At 37.4% G+C, this 26457-nt stretch overlaps 2 protein-coding genes across 3 annotated transcripts; both read right to left on the minus strand.

Annotated features, from left to right (window-relative positions):
• Positions 1-11206: 11206 nt before the first annotated feature.
• Positions 11207-16463, minus strand: igf2b (insulin-like growth factor 2b). Of its 2 annotated transcripts, none has more exons than XM_058408408.1 (4): positions 16168-16463; positions 15260-15410; positions 13663-13844; positions 11207-13158 (listed from the first exon to the last, which is right to left on the minus strand). In XM_058408408.1, exons 1-4 carry the CDS (start codon positions 16240-16242, stop codon positions 12922-12924), a joined length of 645 nt encoding a protein of 214 aa, XP_058264391.1. In that variant the 5' UTR covers positions 16243-16463; the 3' UTR covers positions 11207-12921. The 2 variants fall into 2 exon arrangements, with proteins under 2 accessions (XP_058264391.1, XP_058264392.1); XM_058408409.1 differs by lacking the exon at positions 16168-16463 and adding an exon at positions 15706-15847.
• A 2500-nt stretch (positions 16464-18963) lies between these two features.
• On the minus strand, positions 18964-26227 carry th (tyrosine hydroxylase). Its single transcript, XM_058407585.1, has 13 exons — positions 26068-26227; positions 25364-25567; positions 24576-24750; positions 24363-24451; positions 24203-24270; positions 24055-24105; positions 23570-23715; positions 22967-23102; positions 22807-22876; positions 21578-21634; positions 21367-21462; positions 21031-21164; positions 18964-20887 (listed from the first exon to the last, which is right to left on the minus strand). The coding sequence occupies exons 1-13, from the start codon at positions 26149-26151 to the stop codon at positions 20728-20730; spliced, it is 1470 nt and encodes a 489-aa protein (XP_058263568.1). The 5' UTR covers positions 26152-26227; the 3' UTR covers positions 18964-20727.
• Between the last annotated feature and the right edge of the window lie 230 nt (positions 26228-26457).

Consider the following 26457-nt stretch of genomic DNA (forward strand, 5'->3'; position numbering starts at 1 on the left):
GAAAAATGATCACCAATATTCTCCCCTCCAGAGAAGCAAACATAGGCTTTAAACTGTTTAAACAGAGCCTACTCCCACTGACAGTATAGGCCTTAGCAGATAACAAATAGAAAAAAATGCTGCATTCCTTTTGCCATGTTGATGTGTAAACATTTACTGTGTCTAAACCCCAGCATGCATCCTTTTCTTTTTGTAATTCTGCTTATCAGTAATGCTTACAAAAACTCTAAGCTAGGCCTTAAAGCATAGCCTATTCTCTAGAGTTCTAAAACACTATCAGTCACAGTAATGAACTATCTTTGTTTATATACATGATCAGGTCATTTTCCAACATAAACAAAATATTCTGAAACAAGAGAAAAGCACCTAAAATGATGCTTAGAAGTGGCAATGCTTCCAAGACGTCCATATTTATTTTGAATAGACGCCTGTGACAGAATAGTCGTCTGTCATGCACTGTTTACACTGCAGAAAATATTCTAACCATTTCCTACTCATTTCCTTTTCCTCCGCTCTGCAGAGAAAGAGAAATCTTTGTGTTTCCCTATCCAGCTGAGATAGGTTCACAAACTTTAGAAAAGTGATGTCATTTCTTGCAAATGATTGGGCTTTAAGCCCTCACTGATTGTAGGTTTGTAATGGAACGGTAGTAAAACTAAATGAGCACTGAAAAAGCTCCTGAGTTGTGTAAAGGTCATAAGATAAAAATAAAGGCAAAAAAAAAACTGGACATGTCTACTGACTACACAAAGCTTTATTTTACTTATTGTATTTTATTTTACACACTCCCTGTGCCCTTTTAGAGGAAATTGCAGAACAGACCTATTCACAATTTTCTCAGAATCATGTAATATTTGAAGGCTTAATATTTAAACTGTATAATCAAGTGATCAAACAATGGCCTGTTGTTTCATCAAGCCTAGCCAACGTATTGCTGCAACAACATGGGGTGTTTTTTGTTCCAAGACCCAATGACGCTCAACAAAGGCCATAAATCCATTGTGGTGATGGAAAACTGTAATCCATGGAGTCAGGAGAGGGTGCGAGCTGGACTGTGTCTCTATTTTGAAAGAACAAGACAATCTGAAGTATGTTGCCTAAAAGTTCCTCACAAAGCCTACAGTGAGTACACATATTGAGGTCAACACTCCTGGGTCAAATTAGTTTGAGGTATTAACTTTCACAATATTCCAGCATTCATATTCTCTAGGGCCTATGAGAAACATGTGTCTGGCCTGTTCTTCCAGATGCTGACCACAGAATGCCAGTTTCAGCTCTGAGTCAGGGCAAAAAATGGGCAACCCCATGAAAGTCCTCCCCCCTTCCCCACTCATCATTATGGCAGCCCGCAGTAAGCAGGTGTTATTATTGGTCATGGACTCATTTAAGCACCCTGTTATTCTTGGTCTACCAGAGCTGTGGGAACATTAACCAAAAATCTTCTGGATCAAGCTTGTTTCCAGGTTTTCCCATTGCCATTTCTGGTGTCTGTAAACCCCATGAGTTAGGAGAGATACCTAACACTGCCTAAATCACCACTTTTTTGTTGGTCTGCCATGATTTGAAAACCGTGTTCTCTATGCTAGTTACTTTTCTTAATCAGGTGTACAAGAGCACATCTAGAAGACACTACAGCAGGGCAAAAGGCAGAATGAGAGTTTCTGTCCTTCTCGAAACAAAGTTTCCATAAACTACTACTTATGTCACTACTTATTCACCCATTAGTGCATGCCATTCTATCTTGGACAGGTAAGCAAGTACATTGAAGATGCCCTTTTGTAAAACCAAACAGAAGCATCTTAAAAATAAAAAAATACCCAAGAAGGTACCTCTCTGAGGTACCTCACAGGTAATGTAGTCAAGGAAGAGGATAGATTGGCAGTTCTTCTTTCCAGGAACACTTACAAAAACTCCATAAAGTAAAGCCTATTTGAGTTCCTAAACATAGTTTCTCAACTATGTATATATTAATGATTTACAATGATATATTAATGACCTTTCAAATAGTGATCCAAAATATTGTGAAACAAGAGAAAAGCACCTAAAATGATGCTCAGAAGAAGCCCTTTTGTAAAACCAAACCAAGCATTTACAATGAAAACAATCCCAAGAAGGAATCTCTGAACTACACCAATAACAAAAACTCTGTTTAAAGGTAAGTGACAACTTAACGGAAGTGCACTGGATTTATACAACACACTTAATATATATATATATATATATTAAATTGATTTATTATTATTATTATTTTATTTATTTATTTTGTTTATTTATTTATTTTTAACCCAGTAACATTCTCCCTGCAATTGCCTCCTTACATGACTAACATTCATTTTTCAATGTAATTTAATTTGATGTACTTAATGTAACTCAGGGAGTACAAATTAAATATGAAATAAATGTCTGGACATGTGTGCATCAATAAAAAAATAAATAGGAAACATAATTTTTTTATCTGCTGACATTACACTCTCTCCACCACCATTTGAGGACACATTCTGATAGCATATAATCTGCTGGCTTAAGAAGTTGACAAGAGACAAAGAGCCCTAAGACGACAAAAGCCCAGGATGAATTCTAAAGCCTTGTCTCACACTCCTCCTCCTGTCTCACCCCCACACCTCTTTACAGAAGAGTAATTAATTCAAAGTTGCTATTGATGATAAAGAATGTGACACAAAAGCATCGAAGCATCTGTATAGAGAGCGGGCCTAGTGGCTCAATCAAAGCCTCAGGACCAATGAGAGGATTAATTAGTCTTTCCTCATCTGCTCTTGTTCTCATTTTTTTCTGTTTTCCTCCTTTATGTCGATATTTCCTCCCTGTAACCCCCTCCCTCTTCACTCGTTTCCAGCTGCCTGGATTGTGTGTGTCAGTGACTGAAAAGAGGACAAAGGTCAAAGGTGGCTTATTTAGGAAACTCAAAACTGCAAATGTCTTCAAAGCATGCCACTGCATTTAAAGGGGAAAAACAGAGGCTTTGAGGACCCACCTCAGACTCTGGCCTCTGTGAAGCAGACCCACTGATGTCACAGGTCACATTCCATGGCTGAACTGAGCCGGCCCTCTGTACGGTAACAGGTTGCTGAATCATCTCTAAGGCTGAGTGAAAAGCAGGGTCTGAACAGTATGCAGTTTCGCATACTGGATCCAAAACACACTTAAAATCTGGAAGCAGACAAGTTACTTTATCTTTTATTGGTTTGATTGGTACAACATGATATTATTTTTGGTTAAATATTCAGGACATGACATGCTTGCCAAGAGATAAAACTGATCAAAATGGATGAGGTCCTGTAACAGGGGACTTGTACTGAGGAAAAGACAGGACAGCAAAGGGTGCAAGTTTCGAGTATAACCACGAAGGTGCTGGGTCAAGACCAGGCTCTTCCTGGAATAGCAAGATCATTCTGGAATTCCAAAGCCACATAAAAGGGAATTTTACTGTCCCGCCCCTTCAATTTGCCACACTGCACAGCTCCCAAATGGCAATAAAAAAAGCACATGATGCGTTTCTATAAAACTTTAGGGAAGTAATGAAAATGAAGTGAAAGAAACAGACAAGCTGGAGAAAGGTCAGCCAGCAGATCTCAAATGTCAAAAACACTCAGAAAACAGCAAAAGCAGAACTCTGGAAATAAATGCACAAAAAAAAACAATAAAAGAAGAAGAAGGAAAAACAAGAAAAATAAATAAATCAATTTCATTATAATGTCGGGATGGAAAGGGGAGGTATAAAAGTAAACATTGTTAAAATGATATGTCTAGAATATGGCTAAGTCAAGCTAAAGCACATCATAATTAAGTGTTTTTTTGGAGTTCCTCACTATCAAATATTCATTTGCGCATGAATGACCTGGAGCTTACTCAATTCGAGGCATAGTTGAATGGCTTAACGGAAACCTCATGCTGAGGAAACATGCATGTGTGTATTTGTATTTGTGGTGTTGTGTGATTTACAGCAGCAGGAGATACATATCCACCCAGACCACAACCTTGATCATGTTTTGTTTGGCACTTCATGAACTCGGCACTCATGCAATTTGCACACAACACACTATTAATAAAACAAGGATTCCAGATTCTCATCATGCTTTCCCCGATCTTCTCAGTTACTCTCACAACATATTTCTGAATTGTCAAGAGCTGTGAGGATGTGTGGACAATGCTCTGAATTCCTGATTTTGAAATGGTGCCTATAATAAGCATTACTGGAACTTTGGGATGGTAAGGAATGCAGAGCAGAACAGTTTTAAGAGAGGGAAAAACAAAAACAAGTCACACTTATCTGTAATTCTCTGGGAAATAAAACAAGCAAATAGGATGGCGGTGTTAGGAATAAGAGGATGTTATATGACTAATGTTTTTCTTCTTGACCTCAGTGCATTGTTCTCAGGAATGGCTACATTTATAAAATATGTGATTCGTTTGTTTTCTTTGCATTTGTCATGTAATATAAAAAAAAAAAAGTTAAGATGCTAAGAGGAACACTTTTGTGAAGCAATCATTTTTGGGTTTTAAGACTCCGATTCTTAAAGTCCAGGCTCACCCCAGGCCATGAAGGATAGCCAGGTATCTGTAATTTTTATATATTTTTTTTTACTTTGCTGGAAATCACAACCCACTATTATAAAATGTATTACATTTATTATTGAGTACTTATAGTTGTTAGTTTATTTGACTGCTCTCTTGAATTGAATGGCTTTAACCCAAACCTCAATAACTCAAAAATAAGTATGCTTGTAAATAATGTCTTGGACCTAATGTGTTCTGTCAGTATAATTTTCAGAAACAGAACACTCTATGGATCTAATAAATTGGCAAATTTTTCACGCACAGATTTAAATAATGTTCACAAAAGGGGGTCTATGGAAGTGATTTTACAGTAAAAGTGTTTCCAGATGACAAATCATTTGAGAATGTCTGCTTTAAGAGAATAAACTCTTGAAATTAAGCCCAAATGTTGGACATTTTTAAATGAAGATTACAACTATGTTAATATAAATGAATTTGAGTACAATAAATGCAGTGAATGTAGTGTTTCTCAAATGTTTTTTACCATCAGCTACTATTTTTAATTCCATTGTTCTCTTAATTGTTCTCTTGTCTCCAGGACCAAAGACAGGCCATACAGAAAGAAAGAGTCACCGGAAATAACTGGTGTGATTGAACTTTTCCCCAGAATGTTGTGTGAAACGTAATGACTACGGTATACTAAGATCTTACGTATAGAGATGAACATCTTTAAGCTGTCTGGGTTTCCTTCGTATCCAGTGTCATCTAGGAAAGTGTTGGCCAACTTATACCAAGACAAATAACATGGCTTGTGTTATGTGCAGACGAGTAAACGTTCACTTAAGGCCCAAAATTACACACCATACTCGTGGCGCACACGCACAGTCTGTCTGGTGCGTAGGACATAATGCATGTTTACCTGCACAGAAAAGCCAGGCACATCTAAGAGTGATCGAATTACTAACATAATGACTGCCTTTGGGCACTGAAAGCTCTCTGATCCCCCAGAGGAGCTTTTCGAAAAGCTAATATGAGGGGAAAATAAGATGTTTTATGCCATGCTCTGAGAATGTATTATTGGCTTGCTTGACGTTCAAGTGTGAGCATCTTTCACCCCTTTCCACAACAAAATAACTCTATTATGAACAAATCTGTACTTGCAGCGTTCACCACATCTAACCACAGGCAACACATCACTCCAGAGTGAAGTGAAATCATTAGACTTATATCTATTTAACTCATAACGTCACAACAACAGTCCCCCTTATGCCTGATGTTTACATCAGCTAAATGTTATGCAGCATTTAATGTATGACATTAACTACTGGAGAACTCAGTATCACATTCAGAGCATGCAGCTGCGAGCTGTTATGTTTTCCAAGCTTTAAATGTAACCCAGAACCCTTCCAAACATTTCACCCCTTTAGACATTTACGATGACCATGGTGTGAAAACAGCATGATCTGCTTTTTTACGCCAGCACTAACATTTTAGGGAAATGGAAAAGTTTCATAGAGGAAAGAAGGAGTTACTGAAGTCACAGCAAAGCAGGCTTTCTCCCAGTTTAGCTGCTTGTGTATAAATTATGTACCATCATGTGGTATAGTAAATCATTTTTTTTTTTTTAAATGGCACCCAGTGAAAATGTGTAGTTCTTGCTTTTCCTTAATAGTTTACTGCAAACTTTTCATTATAATAATGCCAATCTATCTGGAACACACACACACACAGCCTCACACACTCACACACAGACCACACTGCCACCCATCATTAGCCACAATGTCTCGTGTGTGGTTGACAAACAGAAAAGACATTGTCATTCATAATGTGCAAATGCACAGGCCAGCGCTGTAGAGAAGCATTTCTGGACACCGTCCCACCTGCATTAGTGAAGCATTAAAATGAAACTGACAGACTTTTTCCGCTGAAAAGAGATGACAAAGACAACTTAAGGGACACAGCTATTCTGTCAGTGTCAACACACAATTGATTTGGGGCAGTCATGTTTTGATAATGCAGCATCCCTTTTATGTCATTGTGTCCCAGATATTAGTAGTGATGTCTGTGTGTTTGTATTTTTGTGACAGCCTGTACGTTGGACTGTGTGGTTGCAGATTTCGACCTGGTGTTTTAAAGTAATTTGATAATTGCTGTTTTGTCTCCATGTGGGAGAAGAAGGCACACGAGCGAACTGCCCTCTGAACAAAACCTTCAATCAAATGCTGGTATACGGCTTTTAGCGCAATTTCTGAGTGTTATCATACTTGCCTAATATAAAAACAAATCTTGAATTTGGGACAAAAGTCCAGATGATGAGGAAGATAATGGGGAAATGAAACCTCAAACACACTTTGCACTTTGAAAAGTGATGCGTATGAGGCCTTGTGTAAGCTCTTTGCTTAGTATCAGCAGCTTGTTTGGTGAACACACAGACATTTCTTACTGCTCTTAACATTTGTGAAAGGTTTGGATTATTCACATTTAACAAACTGTAAAATCTGATTAAATCAAATGACTGAATGAGTAACCACTGTAGCAAACATGGGGCTGATGTTAAGCAATTTATTACCTCAAGAGCCAGATACAATAAACTATGCCAGATAGCATGAACAATGCAATTGTAATGTTGAAGGATGCTTTTTTTTTCCCATAAGAAAATATGTTATTAACAATGGTTAAGCAAAGAAAAGCAAAATACTGTGGATTCATGGGAAATTCTAATAAGAAAAATTTTGCTCTTTACCTTGAATTCAGCCTTTAAACATGTTGAAACATCATTATATATATTTTCATTTTCTTTCCCTTCTTTAAGCAGAAATACAGCCCTGCTTTTTTTGGAAGTTCTTCTTTCCATTAAAATCAAACCTATTACAATTTACTTTTTATTTATTTTTTTTATTTTTTTTACTGTACTTTCATAACAAAATGAATGCAATGACCTGTGCAGACTGACATGTTATCAGCACAGCACACAGATGCCAGGTGTAGAAATGGAGAGGTTACACTACTGAAGCCCATCAGCACATTTTCCTATCATCTTGATGCTCTTCACTGAAAAGGAGGAATGTGCTACTCAATACTGTTAATCAGATCTCACAGAATAGCACACAACTCGCACACAATAGGTCGCTAAATGTCTCGCAATTAAGACGTCAAGATGAGTATAGCCTCAGGTTCCAGGAAACACAATATCGGCTGAATAAATAGAAACACCTCTGTGAAAACAAATCTCTGTCTGAAGGATATCGGTTATTGTGTTTGAGCAGATGAAGGTTTGGAAAAAAAAAATCTGTTTGGTATTTAAATGGGAATGGTTATATATTATTTACGTTTCATGATCTGGTTTCTAAAACCCTGATAAATGATGCAGTTCTTATTTTGCATTTATGATCTTTCAAATTTTGTCAGTAAAAAGGTTTGTTCATTCAAAATATTTCAAGTATTTACTTATTTTCCATTTTTCCTTTAGATTTTTTTTTTAAATTGAAAAATAAGTCGGATTTTAGGTTGAACTATTTTTTTCCTTGCATGTTCAGTATATATGGTTGAATGTTGCTTAAGAGGAATATTCATTATATTAAATTAACAGTTATATGTACTGTCTAATTCAGTATTAAATGTAATATTAAAGTCACTTACTCACTTGCAGTAACCTCTGTAACCCCCTGGTCAGAGTCGTAGTGGATCTGGAGGTGACCCTGGGAGCACTGGGTGCATACTCCGATCAGGATGGCAGAGGTAAATGTCATATATACATTATGTAATGTAATATTAAAATAAGAGATGTGTATTCATCATTGTGTAGCCATTATATCCTAAGTCTGTATGTATTTTGTATAGATCTAAAAAATAAATGATATACCTGTATTTTTTGAAGGATGCTTGTGTTTATCCACCTACATAGGTGAATGCTCTATTGGTGGCATAAAAGCCACAGACACCAGAAATCAGGTGAAGAACACACACATCTCTCTCTGTCTGTCTCTCTCTTTCTCTCTCTCTCTCTCTCTCTCTCTCTCTCACACACACACACACACACACACACACATACACATTTTGAATTACTTCGGCTTGGTTGGATGCACGGGATGCACTGAATGCCCAGCCAGCTTTTGAAAGTGGATTGTCACTGGTAAGCCAGGCCAGAGAGGCTAAAGCCAGTCTCCTTGGATAAAACCCTGCTCGTATATCCCTTGCCAAGTATCGCTGCTTCTAATTGCTCCAGTCTCAATAGAGGCAAAAGGGGGTCATATCATAAGGTCGATGTGACCGGTACAACCCGTTCTAAACTTTTGTTTGAACATCATTTTTGTTCTTCTATTTTGTTCAGGAAATAAAGCTAAATAAGATGTTTTGTTGTCATTCTCTTTTAACCAAAGGACCTGCTTTCATAATGAAATCAGTTTCATTCCACATCCTTTACAGCACCATGTTTACCAGAGCCAGACGCCGTATAAAGATGAGATTGTATTTCTCCAGTGCACCACAATGTGATCTAATTGTCAGTTCCCAATCAACCAGTATCTCTGAGGAGGGCCTCCTAATTATGTAACCATAGTTTCTGACTTGTAAACAATAGTTCACACTCTTTGTAGTTTTCATATAGGAGAATTTTTGGGGGGAAATTTTTGTAGTGATATATAATTTCAGTTGTTGTGAACCTTTTTTTTGTCAGCTTTTAGGGTTGTAAGTGAACTAAACTGCACTGATATCACTGGATATCGCTTTTCAGTTCAATTCAATTCATTTTATATTGCTTTTAACAATGGACATTGTCTCAAAGCAGCTTTACAGAAGTATAAAAAGATAGAAAAAAAATGATTAATTCTTAAATTATTAAAAAATTAAAAGTTCAAAGTTATGTTACTATTTATCCCTAACATTTATCCCTAATGAGCTAGCCTGAGGCGACAGTGGTGATGATATGAGGAGGCAGCCTTGAGAGGAACCTGGCTCAGAAAGGAACCCATACTCATTTGGGTGAAACATATAACAGGGGAGAAAACGCATGTCACACCGCACCGCAACGCATGGGTTTTTTTTTTATAGTTTTCATAAATAAGTTTGTTGTATTTAATCTGTTGACATCAGGAAAATACTGTTTTATGATTGCTCTGCACTGGATGGGGGGGTCTCCAAAGGGCATGCAAAATAGAGCCCCATGTTTTAAAAAGAAATGTTAATTAGAACGTGATCTTTTGAACTTTGCACCAAATGAAAATTCAAATGCATGTGTATATACCATTTGTGCAATCTGACAAAAAATGAATTTATTCTTAATTGAATTTCTGAAGCTGTCTAAACAATTTTTAAAAACCTCTTGTGCAAAGCTGCACATTTTCTCACATTTTAATGTGATTTCTTTCAGTATCATACTCACACATAATCGACTGTGAGTGTTTGTTATAAGACTCTTCCAGGTAATCTTGGGTCAATTAAAAAGCAGAAAGAAAACAGGCATGCATACACCGAAATGCACAGCCATACAAATGTCTACATCAGCAAAATGTATTTCATAAAATGTTTTCTTTATTGATAGTAAAAATGAAAGTACATGAAATGTGCATTTTGGACGTTCTAGCGTGCAGAGGTTAAGTCAATAAACGTACACACAGGCTGAGTGGGCTACTGATACTAGTATGTTTGCATGGACGTGGATAGGCCAAAGATCCCTCTACGTCCCACGCGGATTATGTTTTACCTTCATGTTCACAAAGAAATCTGTTCAAACAAAAGAGTGGATGCAGTCCTCACAGGAACTAAGAAAATAATAATAATAATAATAATAATAATAATAATAATAATAATAATAATAATAATAATAATAATAATTGCACTGTTTAATCAAACAACTGATAAGGATACATAGACAGGAAGGAATGTAGCGGCAAAGTGGTATATTAACGTTTTCAGGTTATGATACTACATGATGTATTCAGTAACAGTACTGGCTCATTTTACTCCATCCCAAAGTGTGGTAAATATTTATAAAGAAATTTGTTCATAATTATCAATTATTGATAGTCCCAAATCCCAAATACATTCTGACTCTCTGTATTGTTTTCTACCTGAGTTTTAAATCTGTCTTAATGATGGTTTATTAAGGTAGCCCTTTAACAATGAATGATCAAGATTTTTTTTTAATTATTATTGTCGTATGGAAGAAGTAACCAGTCCCACCAAAAGCCAGATGTATGACATGGAGAAAGAGAATAGAAGTGGGTTCCTTGTTAGTGGCCACAGTTATGATGGGATAAGCATCACCTAAGTGCCCCTCAGTGAACACTAAGGTGACGAGAACTTCAGCTGTCAGTAGATCTCTACATTAATAGAAACTGCCCTTTACACACATCTGTGACTAAGATTCACGCAGTTACAGAATGGTGTCAAAGAATATTACATCTCCATCCAGCCGCTGGCTTCGAAACACCACTCAGAGCTGATATATAAAGCGGTCATTTGATACTGATACCTACATTGAATATATATGTATACTTTAATGAATACCCCAAAAATGCCAATAATGACATCACCATTGCCTTTAGAACAGGACTATTGTTTTCAATTATTGTCACTGCATATAGAAGTGTAATAAGTCAAGCATGAGTATTTTTAATAACAGAAATCCATTTGGCAGACCAAAAAGCCATGTGAGAGAAGCTAGATGTGAAGAGTGTTCTGATTATGTGCCTATTTTTGTGACAACATGCCAAAGCAATCCAGGGTACTTCTGCTGTTTAAATAGTCATTTTAAAATAGCTGAAATAGCTCAGTGGCAAACCAAAAGGAGAAAGGAATATTTTTGGTACAAAGCATCTACAAAAAAAGCAGTACAGGTACAATGGGAAAAGGAGAGCATATAAAATAAATTCCATCAGTTGAGCATCAGTGCTATGTATATTACTGTATTTGGACCAATTTTCATATATATATATTTTATAACAAAATAAATAATGCCTTTATACAGTGCCCATATTTGTACTTAAACAAACAAACAAAAAGCTTGGCGGCTCATTATGCAAGATACAGCTCAGACTAAAAGAATATAACATGACGTCCCTGGAAACTAAGATATACATATATATATATATATATATATATATATATATATATATATATATATATATATGGATGTATATTTTAAAATTATATAATATATTCAAGTATCTGTTTTCAGGCAAAAGCATGTGAATACTACTGATACAAATTTAAAAATAAATGTTAGTTGAAATTATTGCGTATTTATTCCCTTTGAAATGATATTTGTGCCTTTCTTCAGAACAGTAAAGTAACATCTCAAAGTAAATGACCAAAAAAAAGTCCATTTTGCATCAACAGGAACATCACGGTACCAGAGACTGAACAGGTTTTGATTTACCTTTTTTTTTTTAAACATCTTCTTGAAAAGAAAACAGATGATTAAAAAAAACATCCCACTTATTCCAAGTCCCTTTACTCCCACTTCCTGCAGTGCAAGGCCAGGGCTATGTGCAGTCCAGGCCTGAGCGTCACCCTTTCTGCGTCCTCACGTACAGCTCCTTCAATTGAGTGCAGTGAGAACTGAAGCAAGGGGGGCACGGCGCGACTGTTGCACATTTTGATACCAGACACGTCCATACACAGTGGCACCCCCTTCACACATTGCCACAGCCGATATGCTCATTTGACCTCTTTGTAAGTCACACTTTCCTTAAAACGGAAAGCTTAATAATTATTTGAAGAACAAAAAAACGTGCTTTTCAAACCTCCTTTCCTTTGAGTCCATTCACAACGCTAGCACCATGACATTTTTTTGAGCTACACGTTTATTGTCCGTAAAAAAATAGTGCCTTTATTTACTCAACAAGAACTTTGACGTAATCCGTGGCAATGTGCAATTTGCAGACACTTTTCTGCTTTTTTGTTTGTGATTAGAAGGTGCTGGAACAGGAATCTAATTTTTACAAAACAATTCCTTAACAGTGTGGATGTCCCTTTATAGTGAGCGGTGCAAAGTAACTAATAAGGATAAGGATTAACTGAGAAGATATACTTCTGCCATGGGAGAATGTTGTTGAATGCTTACTGTCCGTGCTAGCAGTTCTGCATGTTCTGAGGTCCTCCAAAACGACTGTCCTTGACTCTTGAAAGCCTTGTATCTCTTTCATCACATATGCTTCCTTTGCTCCTCTTTATTATTTTTTAGCATCCACCTGAATTTCAGTCACCCAAACTGTCATCTTCCATCCTTATTTCAGTCTCGTTTGTCCGTGTTGATGAACCAAACAGCAAAAGTAAGGACTGGAAGAATTCAAACATGTATGTGTGAGGGAGGGAGGCAGGATGTAGAGGACCACCACAGAAATTATGCCAGATACAAAGCCATGATCCTCTACTCTCGTAACTCATGTGCAAACTGTCCTGTCTTCACTTGTGGCTGATGTAGTCTTCTGTGGGATGCCATAAGGGAGGGCGTTTGCTGGGAAGTGTGATAAGACGTTTGTGGACATTGGCCTGTTCCTGGCCCTTTTTCTTCTCTGCCTGAGGCCTAAACTTTCTCGATCTCAGGATAGCTGGGATGCCTCTCCGTAGTCTCTGGGCTGCGTTCTGTTGCCAGAGTTCATATTTGGAATATTTTATAGTCACGTGCTTTCTTGGGGCATCCTGTAGAGACACAAAAACAATCATGATTATGTTTCTTATTGTGTATACATCAACAGTTCCAACTAAAATTGTTTATAAAGGCACCACTGGTCCTGAGCAAGTTCAAATAGAAATCAAGGAATCTGTCTAAATGATTCACTTCCCCAGCAGACAAGGAAATCCACATAGTTAGGATGAGTCAGCTTAAATTACTACACTAGCTAAAATCTTCAACATGACACAGAACAAACTAATTAAACAAAACAGTCAATTCCAGTGTAACAGTTATGTTGGTTTTAATTATATCATATCATACTTTCTTTCCATACAATACTTTTGCATGGATTCACTACTAAGAGGTAAACAATCTCCCTAAAAAACTCATGCAACCTCTATTTCGGGTCTTGTATCATTTTCCACTTTGTCAGCTCTTTTGAAGGAAAACATAGTTTCTGTACAAACACTTTGCTGTAGATGCTGAGTGTGATAGCACAAAAGTGTTGTTTCCCATGGTGGCATACATACCTGTTTTAATGCTGGCATCACAGGTATGACCTGGAGGGAAGTGGCTGAAACGTCCCTCTCTGACTTGGCTGGCTTGGCACAGTACTGTTCCAACAGTGCAAGATCACAACTCCTAAAACAACACTCCTCAACAATGCCACGGTTCTGAGAACGTCGGCTATTCGACCTGCTTATTGGTCTACCTGTGGATACAAACAATAGAGATCAATTATCTGATGGAATAGAAGGGAATCCTATATCTTATCTAAACGCATACTAATATAATTAGAGTGCAACAGACACTCAGACCTGTAAACATGTGACAGCTGACAATCAGAATGAAAATACAGAGGTTGCAGGCATTCACAGAACTCTGTTTGATCTTCTGCTTGCCCAAGATAATCTTGTTAAGATGTCTAATAGAGCCATTTGAAATTCCTCCGAGTGAATACATAAACATCCATGACAGTTCCACATGAGCATCGAAGGAAGGCTTGGGGCAAAACATGATCAGGTTGAAGGCCAGAATCCTGTTGTGATGTGTAAATATTAAAAATGCCGGATATCTTTTGACCTTGTCTCTTGCTATCTCAGCAAACAGAGCAAAACAGATAAAGAGTGAGCACAAAAGGTGAGGGGGGCAGGATGGATTAGGAAAAACCAACATTAAAGAGAGGGAAGTGACACGTGACAAAGAAGAGCAGGAAATCTGATAAGATGTACCCTCGATAATTAGTTTCCGTCTCCTGGCATTCCGAAGGGATAATAGATAGGAATTGATAGCAGGACAGGAAACATGACATGAGGGAAAGTGGAACTGGACGAAGGGGAAGAAACTGTCCTGGCCTAAATTGGATAATGATCTCTTTGGGCAGTTGGGGCTTCTGTGGCCAAAAGAGAACACAAAGGTCTGTTTTGTCAATGTGTGAGGGAGAAAAAAAAATTAATAATGTGTTTGACTTTTAAAGCAGAAAGACATGACAGAAAAACTGAAAAACTCTCTCTCTCTCTCTCTCTCTCTCCCTCTCTCTCTGTATATATATATATATATATATATATATACAACTATTTGGATACAATATCAGTATCTGTCACGTTATTGGTCTGACATCAAAGCAAGGTATTTATACTCCTATCTCTACCTCTACTAGCAACATGTAGCCTGGGAACACTACTCGAGAGGTGAACGGAATGTCACTTGGGTGCTATTACTTTCTCTCTCGGAATGCGCGAGTAAACAGACGCGCCATTGTGGGCCACTTAACTGTGCGCGTCCCTTTCATATGCAATCAGAGATATGGAGCAGAGAATGCGCCCAGTCAGCAAGTGCGCGCCCAGCGTCGCCAGCTTGGCCTTCTCATCCAGCGGGGCTGTTTTATTTTAATAATGACTTCAGGCGTGCAGCTGTCATAGTTTAGTTACCGTTCCTAATTTAGGTGCAGATCTAATCGTGATTTAGAAACGTTTCATCTAATCTCGATCTTGAAACCTTGCGCGCGCAAACATACCTGCAGCAGAGTTTACCCACGAAGACGCGCTCACGCGCCGCCCCCAAACACACCAAAGTTTTAACTTTGGAGATAGGATAAGAAAATAAAGTGCATGCTGAAGTACTTACTGAAATAGAAGCCTCTGTCTTCGCACACGAACTGCAGCGCATCCACCAACTCTCCGCCGCACAGCGTCTCTGCTGCAGCGATTTCAAATAGGCAGAAGGATAAAACAAGCGCGCATACGAGCATCTGACTCGACGAGCACAGCTTTCGGCCCTGCGGAGAAAATGCAAGGCGGACAGTTAAAAACGAGCCCGGGTTGAACCCATTTTCAACGCGTTTTAAATCTGTAATGGCAGCTTGTTTCAGGTCCAAACCTCTTAAACCTTTTGGAGAAAGTAGCTATGTACCTTCCACCACCTGTCATTAATCTCCACATCTTGCCGCAATTTTAATAGATTAATGCTATCGTATTCAATCTCTCCCACTCTCTCTCTCTCTCTCTCTCTCTCTCTCTCACGCACACACACGCGCACACACACAAACACACACACACACACAAAAGCACTACCTCCTCCATGATGATTAGGCAGATAAAGGAAGAACTGCTTGTGCAGGCCGAAAACCTGGTTTTATCTCCCAGTACCTATCTTGCACAACTCTTCACAAGTTGCTAACCACTCAATAACTCAAGTTGTCTGTCCAGACTCAGCATATAATTGCGTTGCCTTTACCAAATATCGCCCCCTAGTGCTGATCAGCTGTTGCCATTAATACACGTTATTTTGGTCAGGAGACGCACTAAGAAGACTAATAACAGTAAGAACACAACACAACTTACATAACCAGGCGAAACCTTATTTAAACCTGTGTGGATTGTTTGCATGATTATATCAGCAGATGATTTTAGAATTCCGCGATGTTTGCACCTTCACTCTGTATGCTTATATTCTCTTAAACAGCTGGCAGATTTGCATCAGTAAAAGTGCAGCATTTTAGTTCCAGCCAGTAAAACGAAAGCTGATCAAATTACCTTATTCGTGCCACTGTCTCTCCTCAAGCAACTGTGGCAAACAGGATGGTGACTGAGGTTGTGTTCTTGCTCCATGTCAGTGTTACAAAAATCAAAAACAACAACAACAAAAAAAAAACAGGAAATAGGAAGAAAAAAAAATAAATCGTCGTATTTGGTAGGAAAAAAACAGGTAGTTTTCCCAGATTGTACTGTAGAGATGTGTGCATGTGTGTGTGTGTGTGTGTGTATGTATGTGTGTGTGTGTATGTGTGTGACGCTGTCCCCAAATCCAGGCGACAGGCAAAAAGTTCTCAGAGTGAAGTATTATATAGCAAGGCCCGCCCTCTAGCTTGTCTTGCCCCGCCCACCGCATCCTTCCACGCCGCTGAACTTTTTGCGCAAACGCGGACAGTGGAGCAGGAGCTCGCGGCTTGGCGGCTGGCGCGCTGCTCTGCATGCTGTCATTTCCTCCGCTGTCTACCTGTCTTATTGATCCTCGCGTATATAGTGCCTGTTATAAGCTGCTAACTCACTTACGGCCTGAGTGCTGCGCTGAGAGGGGATATTGGGGAATTAACAGGATCAGAATTGAACTTGAATTGGTGTGATTGAATTACGTTATACCTGGAAATGTCATCCATCTGCAGGCAAAGTAATTACAGCCATTACTCGACACGGCCGGTTTGTGGGAATGGTTAAGTCTGAAATAATAGCTGGCCTCTCAATGCTGTATATTTCCTGTGAATGCTAGATGCATCAAATTCTCACTGACTGTGGGAGCCAGAGTTCAGGCTGGAGTGAGTCTTCACTACACTCTCAAACACAGAAAGGGTAGCGCGAGACCTTAGAGGAACCGTTTTCTACTGATGCATGTAATGGTGCCACAGAGAAACCTCCCACTGTAAATATTTACATAATGGTGAAGGTTTATGCATAATGTATACATTGAGTTTAAACAACGCACAGTGAGTGCAAATCTTATTTATTCCTATACTACTACTACTCATACTAACAATTGTATGTTTCAGAAAGAGGTAAATACATTGACAGGACTAGGGAAGTGGAAACATGACAGGTTTGTATACACAGACATGCAGACTTGTGGCTTTTAACAACTATTAATGGTAGGCGCCTGTCGAATATTGATCAGTAAAGTGTTTCAGATCTTTTTGGTGCATAGTTACATCGGGCTTTTTTGCATCTCATTTTTGGAGCATGTTGCGAGCCAATATTTTAAGTACACTGTTATGGTTAGCATCTTGTAGGAATACACAGGCTGCAGTTGGCAGACTGATTCATTAACCCCTTAATTTCATAGGAAACGTTAGGTCTAGATTCACACTCTTGTAACTACAAACCTCTCTTATAGGTTTAACTATAGTTTAAAAAAAATAGTCCATAGTAGTTATTGAATAGTAAGACAATCGAGTAAAGGGTTAAACTTGTTGATCACCTGCGTCTGTAAGTTGGTGCTCAGTGAATTTCTAAAATGTCTAACAGAAAACATGTAACTATCTTTCAACTAGCAATAATTGCTTTTTTGACTGAATTTGGTTTCATATTCTTATGTGCTATCAGACAGTGCACACGAATTTAACTGCATTGGGCATCATCCATACACCATATGTTTAATATAAATCTTAACACCACTTACATTTTTCCTTTTAGTCATATTAGAATACACTAGCTATATGACTAAGGTGCAAATGTTGAGATATGTCTAATGAGCATAAGAAAGGAGAATAGCGTCCCTCCTGGAGCTCAAGCACATTGCTACTCCTGAAGAGTAGTCCTTCTGTCATAAATTATCAATGAGCTGAGTTACTGGAAGCCCCATTAAGAGGGCATTAAACCTCTGCTCTTTGCTCTCATATCATCTGTCGGTTGTGTTAAACAGGAAGTCCTGTAGGTCTGAAGGATAATATCATAAATCATTCACTGCCCCATTCATTGGGCTGCACTATCATTCATTTTAGCCACATTGATCTCTCTTTCAGCTAAGGGAGAGAATGAAAGGCACCTCACAGAGAAAAATGCAGGGTTAAGGTCTGCACAAAGCTTGTGTGCTCAGGGGTGAAGAATTCATTCAGTCAGCCAGTAATGATGTAAAGCAATCTCTAATATAATCTTAGATTATTTAAAGTATTTATTAACTGCAACAACACAGTTCTACATTTTTTTTCCTTTTTATTATTTTAAAGAAGGGATTTACCCACGACATTCTATCATTTCTTTTGGGTCTCTTAGTAGAACAAAGGTCTTTCTTTCCTCTATTTGAAATTATAGCTAATTTGAAGGAGTATCTATTTTACGAAAATGCAAGTACGCTGCCATCTAGTGGCTACAGTGTGTTCAGTCTCCTTAAAGTTCAGTGTGGAATATGAAATGAAATAACATCAAATATCTTCAGGACAAAGAAGTTGACATGGAACATCTTAAACGATTAGTAAAAGATAGACTGAATGCAAATGCCCTAGCAGTAATCTTTCATTATAACTACTACACTACTACATTCACTGAAATCACTGTATATTGATGAGATGAAGTAAAATAAAGACCCAGTAACTACATGCAGGCAAAACAAGAAGAAATTTTTAACATTTTTAAAGAATACTCTATAGAGTGATAAATATAGTCTTTTAAAATAGAGAGTCTATTGAGAACACTCTTCATATGCACTTCTATTATTTCCTGTAGCACTATTCAAGAGTTTGTAGGTTTATTTGCACATATAAATGGTGAAAGTTAACAGCAGCTCACTAAGTAAGATCATCATCACTTAAAATCAAAGCCTAATGATATTACTAGGAGTCATACATAGTCATTCTCAAATCCAAATGTAATTAAGATATTCAAAAGATAAAATTGGCATAGATGAAGCACAGAAATGGCTGATGCTGATTAACCGAATCCACTGTTAATGTAGCACATTGAAAACACAAGGCAGTGAATCAAACATTTTTTCATGGGCCTGGTTTATCACTCCATCATACACAGCTATCATTCAGTCACTTTTAACAGACTGAAGATTTGTTATGCTAGAAGGAAAGAAACTACGTTTGCTTGCTGTTCATTTTGAACTCATTGTAATTCACTCATTCATAGCAGATTAAAAGAAAACTCTACCCACAAATTTGTATATATTAATACTGAATTATTTGTGATTTGTTTAGCACTTCTGCTGCTAATTTGTTGAATGATGCTGTGAGAAGGTATTGGTTGTGTGCCACATTGGCAGGGCATTGCTAGCACGGTTACGTGACACTCAGTAGGAGAAAAAACTTCAACGATCTCAACTACGAGGGTTAATGTTCAGGCTTTGCCTTAAAACAAGAGAACAAGAGCTTCTGTTTTCAATCACCATTTTCCAGCCATGTTTACTCTCATATTAATGAGAAATTCAGTCTAGCAACTGGAGACACTGGACTCAAACACTGGACTCAACGTTCCAGAAAGAAATGCAGCCATAAAAAAAAAGGTCACACTGAGTTACAGCAAAGACATCATTTGGCTAGTTAACGATCTGTGAGATGACAAGCACAGAGGCATTGCCAGTGGTATTAACATGCAAGCTGGAGCTTTGAATATTGATCTTTTTGAGCAGAGTGTACAGTCGTGGATGTGGGGGAGCTGGACAGACTTAAAGACTAAGAAGTTAATTATAACAAAAATCTTGGACAGTATTAAAGATCATGTTAATTATAAAGTTCTAGAGCTAATTTCAATGTCATTTTCAATGTCAATGTCGTTTTCTTTAACAGTAAAAGTATATAGAGTATGTAGTGTGTCACATAATAGTATGAGTATATTCCATATGAAACAGTTTCAGAGATCATCATTACTTTAGTATTTAATCGCTTACTAATTTGGATATTTTAGTAAGAGAGCAATAAGACACTTGTGGTCAGCCTTTTCAAATAGTTTAATTTTATATCTTGTTAATATTTGCTGTTGTTTTATGAGCAGCACTTGATTGCCTCAATGGCAAGTAGAGCAGAAATGCTGTTTGATATCAGCCACCACGATGAATAAAACACATCCACCTGCAAAAGATAGCTGAAGCATCATCACTGTGGCACTCAAACCAATTTTTTTCAGTTATTTCTAGATAAATTCTCAATTGGAAAATCACATAGTGCACTCTGAGGCACTAATGAGACATATTCACCGACTGTAAACAAGTATATTTTTTACACATAAGCAGAGTATATGTTTAAAAATACTCAAATATTCATAATTTAGAATTTTATACTTTTCATTTGTTATTTCATATATATTCATTTATTTTTCAGAGCTCAGCATTACCTAAAGAATAATATTTAATTTTATTCTTGATCCCTAGTATTTGGTGTCTAACATTTTAATATGACAGTCGTTTTTGACACAAAAATGAAAGTCACAAAACGATCCATTGAGGTCTTTAGAAACAAATTCCAGCATGAGGTCATTTTGTTGCCACAGAGCTTTTTAAAAGCAACACCTTTAGCAGATACATACACGCAATGGCACACAGTAAAAAGTAAATGGCACATAGTAAACACTGAGGATCAGGGCAGCAGGTGGCACGAACCAGTAAACTCAGGCCAGTACATGCAAGGCATCCGTAAGGACCTTCAGATCGTCTTTCACTGACTCCAGTCCTCCTCTGATCTTCAGTGGGTTGTCAAGAACTTCTATGCTGTTTGTGTATGGGTCAAACCTCACTGAAAATGGCCTCTTGATCCCAATTGAATACATTCTGTTATTAAAAACAAGCAAATCTATTTAAAACAGGTCATATTTATTTATTTATTAAATGTCACTGAATCATCCCTTAACAGAACATGCATATTATTTTTTGTTAAATACTACATTTATTTATTTATTTATTTATTTATTTACCTCAGTTTATCTTTAGCATCAGAAAAGCTCCCAGACACAAAATAGACAGACTGGTAGGTCTGATCTTGGTATGGCTGCACAGCTACAGTGTCTGGGTCAAACTCTCGTTTCTCTGTCTCGTCTGAAAGTGCATGCTTGTGAGAAATAACAGCACAGACACAGGTAAATACATTACCTTTAACTGATTAGAACATGCAATTTAATATAAATATGATTTGCCCTGCAGCTAACACCATAAGCTAAAGAAAATTAATCAGTACCTTCTGACTGATCCCATTCTGTCACCTGCATATCAAATTCAACAGTCAGCTGGACTGTAAGAAAATGGCAACTTACCACCAGCTCACCGTAGGAGGAAAGAAGGCCTGCTCCATAAGCTTTCAATGTGTCTCCCTGCTTACACAATCCAAACTCTACTGTGAACCAATAAAGCTGAAAATGCATACATAAACAAGTACACACATTAACAGACACAGTTTTTAGTGAGTTCAGCTCAGTGAGGTCATAAAATACAGATCAATTATACTATGAGGAATAAAATACTCACTGTTGACAGTTTCTCAATGTCATCCTCTGAAGCACCAAGAGAGGCAAGTCCAATGTTCTGCAAATACAGACATATCAGACCCACACTGTCATTACAGAGGCCAGGAAGGAGGTTTCAATCATTTTGCAATCAGTTCCCCATTAAAATCACGGACCCCCTTATACTGAGAACACAGACGGGTTTTATTAATCATAAGCATATACTTATTAGTCTACTGAAGCCAATAACCATTTTCACTCCTGCACTTCAGCCTCACCAGGTTTGAAAGATTATGTATCATATACTTCTTTGATAACACTTAAACTTAAAGGTGCATTTCGTAAGCTTAGTCTCTAATGTTTTGGTAGGTTCAACATTTCAATGATTTCCGTCCAAGATAAAAAATCTACACCAACAGGATCTACGGCGACCCATAGAGTGTCTGTAACATGACTTAGTAAGTGCATTCAAACACAGACAGGTATTCTAGACCAAAAATCTGAAGGCCAAGGCTAAGATTGTTTTGTGTTTTTGCACATTATACATACAAATATTATCAATTTACTTAAGGAGTAAATATATATGTTTATATTCTCTATAACTGACTATAGAATTATTATTATTACTATACAATTTATATGCAAGTTTTATGTTTTCAGCCACACTAGCCATACAAATTGCAGGTTCACAATAAGCTAAGCTGCATTTTTATTATACTAAAGACAATAAATTGTTGAGGGAACAACTTTAAATTGTTCAATTTTAACAAGTTTTTACAATAAAGGTATCTATAAATGCATAAAAAGGTACAATTCTTTGCATAAGACTTTGTTCCGTCAACAAATTAGTGTGGTATAAAAAGAATAAAAAAAAGGAACGTGCTCCTCAATTCTTGGTGGTAATGGCAAATAGGTTTAATGCAATGAATATTCTATAATAAAAAATAATAACATAAGCAAAATAAGACTGTGAAACACCAAGACTGGTGTTGAGAATTCTTGCTGATTTGCTTAATTACAGTATTTACTAACATAAATGCATATTTACAACATAGGCATCAATCATTATTTTTTTTTTAATAATAATAAGTCTATTTTACTTCAGGAAAATATTTTACTTCATCATCATATCAATAAAAAAAATACATCATCTCTATACATCAATATTTCTTACTTCCTGCAATGGGGAAACTATTATTGTGAATATAATAAATTTAAAAAAGATACAAAAATACTGCATAACATATTTACCTGGGAAAACTGAGCAAATGATTTATCAGCCAGCATAGGAACATGGCCCAGGAGTTCATGAACACAGTCCCTATGAACAAAACATGATCATATTCAGGTTTCCATTTGCACTGCATGTTAATGATGTAGAGTAAATATGCAGATGCTATAATCTTCTTACGGTTCAGGGGAGTGCATGGGTGCAGAGGCATGGCGAATATACTGCGTACACTGAAACACACGGAAAGCCAGGCTGGCCAGAAAGTCTCGTGCTGACAGCAAACCTGCCACAGGCCTCAGCTGGAACCCTGTACGCTCTGATAACACGGAGAAATATCCCTGGATAAAATATCAGTGTTCTTTAATCTACAGTGCCACCTGCTCTTCCTTTATTGTTTTATTATTCTACGTCTGCTGGTTCTAAATTCTATATCTACAACAACGTACAATAACCAAGAGCTTGAGCAATTCCCTCAAATCATTCTATCAGGACTTCCTAGTACTAACTTTCTAGCTTTTGAATGTAAATAATAGAAGTAGCACAACAACAGCCAAGAACATAAGCTGCAATCAAGAGAAAAATGTTTTTATAAACATCTAATATTTGTTACTAATATTAATTAGAACAGACATGTCTAAAATAATATGCATACAGAGGCTATATTTCCTCAGCATTAATATATTAACAGGCTTAATATATTAATATATTAATGACTAATATGGAGTTCTAACAGGGAAAACTTTAAGGATATTTCGCAACAAGTGGCAATAATCTGCTCAATACCTTTCAAAAAGCATGAGACGTCCTCTAGTTGAGGAATGCTATCAGGACTGTAACCACAGTGTTTCTCCAGCAGCCTAAAAGCCTCTAAATACTCATTACACGCATGGGTGGTGTACAGATCTCTGAGGGTAGAGTAGACCTCTCGCCTGTCAACACACAAATAGCATTTAGAATCCAAGGTCAAATTATGAGGTATGTAATTCCTACAAAAGCTTTTGACTTCACAGCCGTCACTTTTCTTGCCACAGGTGCAAGCCAGTCCATAATCAAATTTCCATATCAAATTTAAAAATTACAGAAACAGAAAACATGCGAACATAATGTATGGCCTAGCAGGTTGACCTGATTTATACTGTGTAAACCAATTGCCTTTAAGGGCAGCTTGAGTGATTGAGTTAATGCAGCATGCTGCCATCGTAATCTAGATACATAGTACTCAAGAAACAATATATATAGACTTTCAATGTCATTTTGGTCACACATACCAAGTTTCAATTTCCTCTTGTTTGTACTCCACCCGAGGGATTGTTTCCCCACTGAAGAGAGACAAATTCTAAATTGTAAATTATTCAAATTCATATACAAAAAATAGGGCAAAAGAATGACAGTAGCCATGGTCTGGTCTTGACTTACTGCTTATATTTGAAAGCGATATCCCCAATCTGTTTTCGTCGTTTTCTGTACACAGGATCTGTAAATCCCTACAGGAAAATTTTGAAAAATATTGACCTAAAGCTCTTTTGTGGTCCAATAAAATATAACAATCATCACATATGATGGTAAATTTACTCACTGGATGATCCTGATCCAAATCTGGATCAAATTTATTCACCAGATGATGGCATTTATCCAGCTCTGCAATTTTCTTTGGAAACCAGTGAACTTGAGAGGATGAAATGACCGAAACAAATTTATAACACATTATTAAAAAGCATTTTAATAATGCATTGTAGTCCTAAATGTAGAACATGCAGTCTGTAATAGTATACAAGTGCAAAAAGCTTACATTTCATCTCTTTAGTGGTTCTGACATCATCTGCAATCCTTTTCAGGGAACTGACAAGGGTATTTACATCTGATAGATGAACTTCACAGCGCACAAAATAATCCAGATCCTGTGGGCTGTCTTTAGGTTTATGGCTCACTCTGGTCTCAAGATGGTGCATCTTGGCTTCAAATGTCTGTGAATAATACGAGAAGCATTTATTTCTTTATAGAATTCTAATAAATGGTAATTAACACTTGAATAATTAACACTTGTATGTTCTCCATACGGTTTGTGTGAAAGGCAGATTATACGCATGTGCACTTTTAAGGCTAGTGAAAAATGACTGAATTTTAAAATGATAGAGTTTTATATTACTTGAGCATGTGTCATTTAAACAAATCATTAGATGTCTATTAAAAGTTGATCAATAAATGTGTTTAGGTTTCTCTCAATATTAATAATAATTAATTATATTTTTATATTAATTATATTTATTACTTTTAAATTTCAGTGGTAAACCTTTACAAAGTGATTAAGATAAAAAGTTCTTTTAAAACAGAGAAATCACTCGTATTGCACTTTTAAATCAATGAATAATTCATTGTTATACTCGTGTCAACACGTGGAATTTTTCTTGTCTGTTTTTTCTTTTCTTTTCAAGCTTCAGTTATGTACTTTAATTTATTTTCCCCAGGTGAAAGATACACACTACAGGCACAAAAGGTGTACTCTTGATGGTACCACCCTTGCAACCAGAGAAATTACAGTTTAATAGCTTTTGAGACCGTTTATTGAACTTTCCTTACCTCGAAGACCTTCAGAATGCGAGAGAGAGACGGACTTTTGGAGGCTCTCAGGGTGAAGAAGAGATTTAGGAGTGCTTTTCCGTCGTCCTCCTGAAACACGATGTGCTCGTTCGCCTCCACCGCTTCAGCCGCCGCCGCCGCTTCTCTCTCCTTCCGCGCGTCCTCGATCAGACTCTGCCTGCGCCCCACGAAGCGAGGCTGAGACTAGAGCAAAAAACACACAGACGGTGGACTTTGCGGTAATTCCTCGGACATGCTTATTTTTTTGTTGCCATAGTTAGAACTTAACACTGAAAAAGTGACTGTGGTTATCCAATACGGTAAACTTTTTTTTTTTTTTATCCTTAAACATACTTGAGGCGCACCTTGTTTGTCTGAGTGTTGTTAAGATCTTAACTTGAAGAAAGTGCTAATCTAATGATCTAATGTTAATTTATGTGATGTGGTTCGTTTAGGTAACCCGGTCCAAAACAGCAGATTTTCTCTTCCTCTCTCTTTTTGTACCATTTGATCTGGTCTCCGTGCGCTTTGGCTGGAATCGATGCGCACAAGCTACCCAAAGTGCGCACAAGCCTATGGCGCACGACTTAGTTTTAAACACATCTGCGTAACGCTGCCTTATTCTGCAAATAACTTTAAATCACAATAACGCGGAAATCTCTGACTTTCTGGCATGTTGTAAAGATAAGAACTTCTGCGCTTACCGTGACGGAGTCGGAGCGCTCCAGTTCAGAGCCTGCTCTCCTCATGCTTTTGGTAGAGGAAGTGGAACTGGTTGAATTTGGCATTCTCGGTTTCTAGTGATCTCGCTGTTCACAAGCCCAGAGATGTCTCGGGAACGCTCGTGTGTTTTTCCATCAGTGACTGCCTAAGCCCCATATTTATACAGGCAATTTCTCTTTACTGACGTCAAACCCAGAGCCCCTCATTTTCGTCGTCAAACACTTTATAGCCTCTCACACCCCTGCTCTTGTTTTGTTTAATCCCATTAGTACTGCGTCCTTTGCCATTTTCCAGTTATTGATAAGCAGAAAAAATGGACTAAGGACTGTGATCAATAAATGCTGTTTGATAAACACGGCTACTTTTTTTAG

Source organism: Hemibagrus wyckioides, linkage group LG14 (genome assembly GCF_019097595.1).
Source record: "Hemibagrus wyckioides isolate EC202008001 linkage group LG14, SWU_Hwy_1.0, whole genome shotgun sequence".
Classification (NCBI taxonomy): domain Eukaryota; kingdom Metazoa; phylum Chordata; class Actinopteri; order Siluriformes; family Bagridae; genus Hemibagrus; species Hemibagrus wyckioides.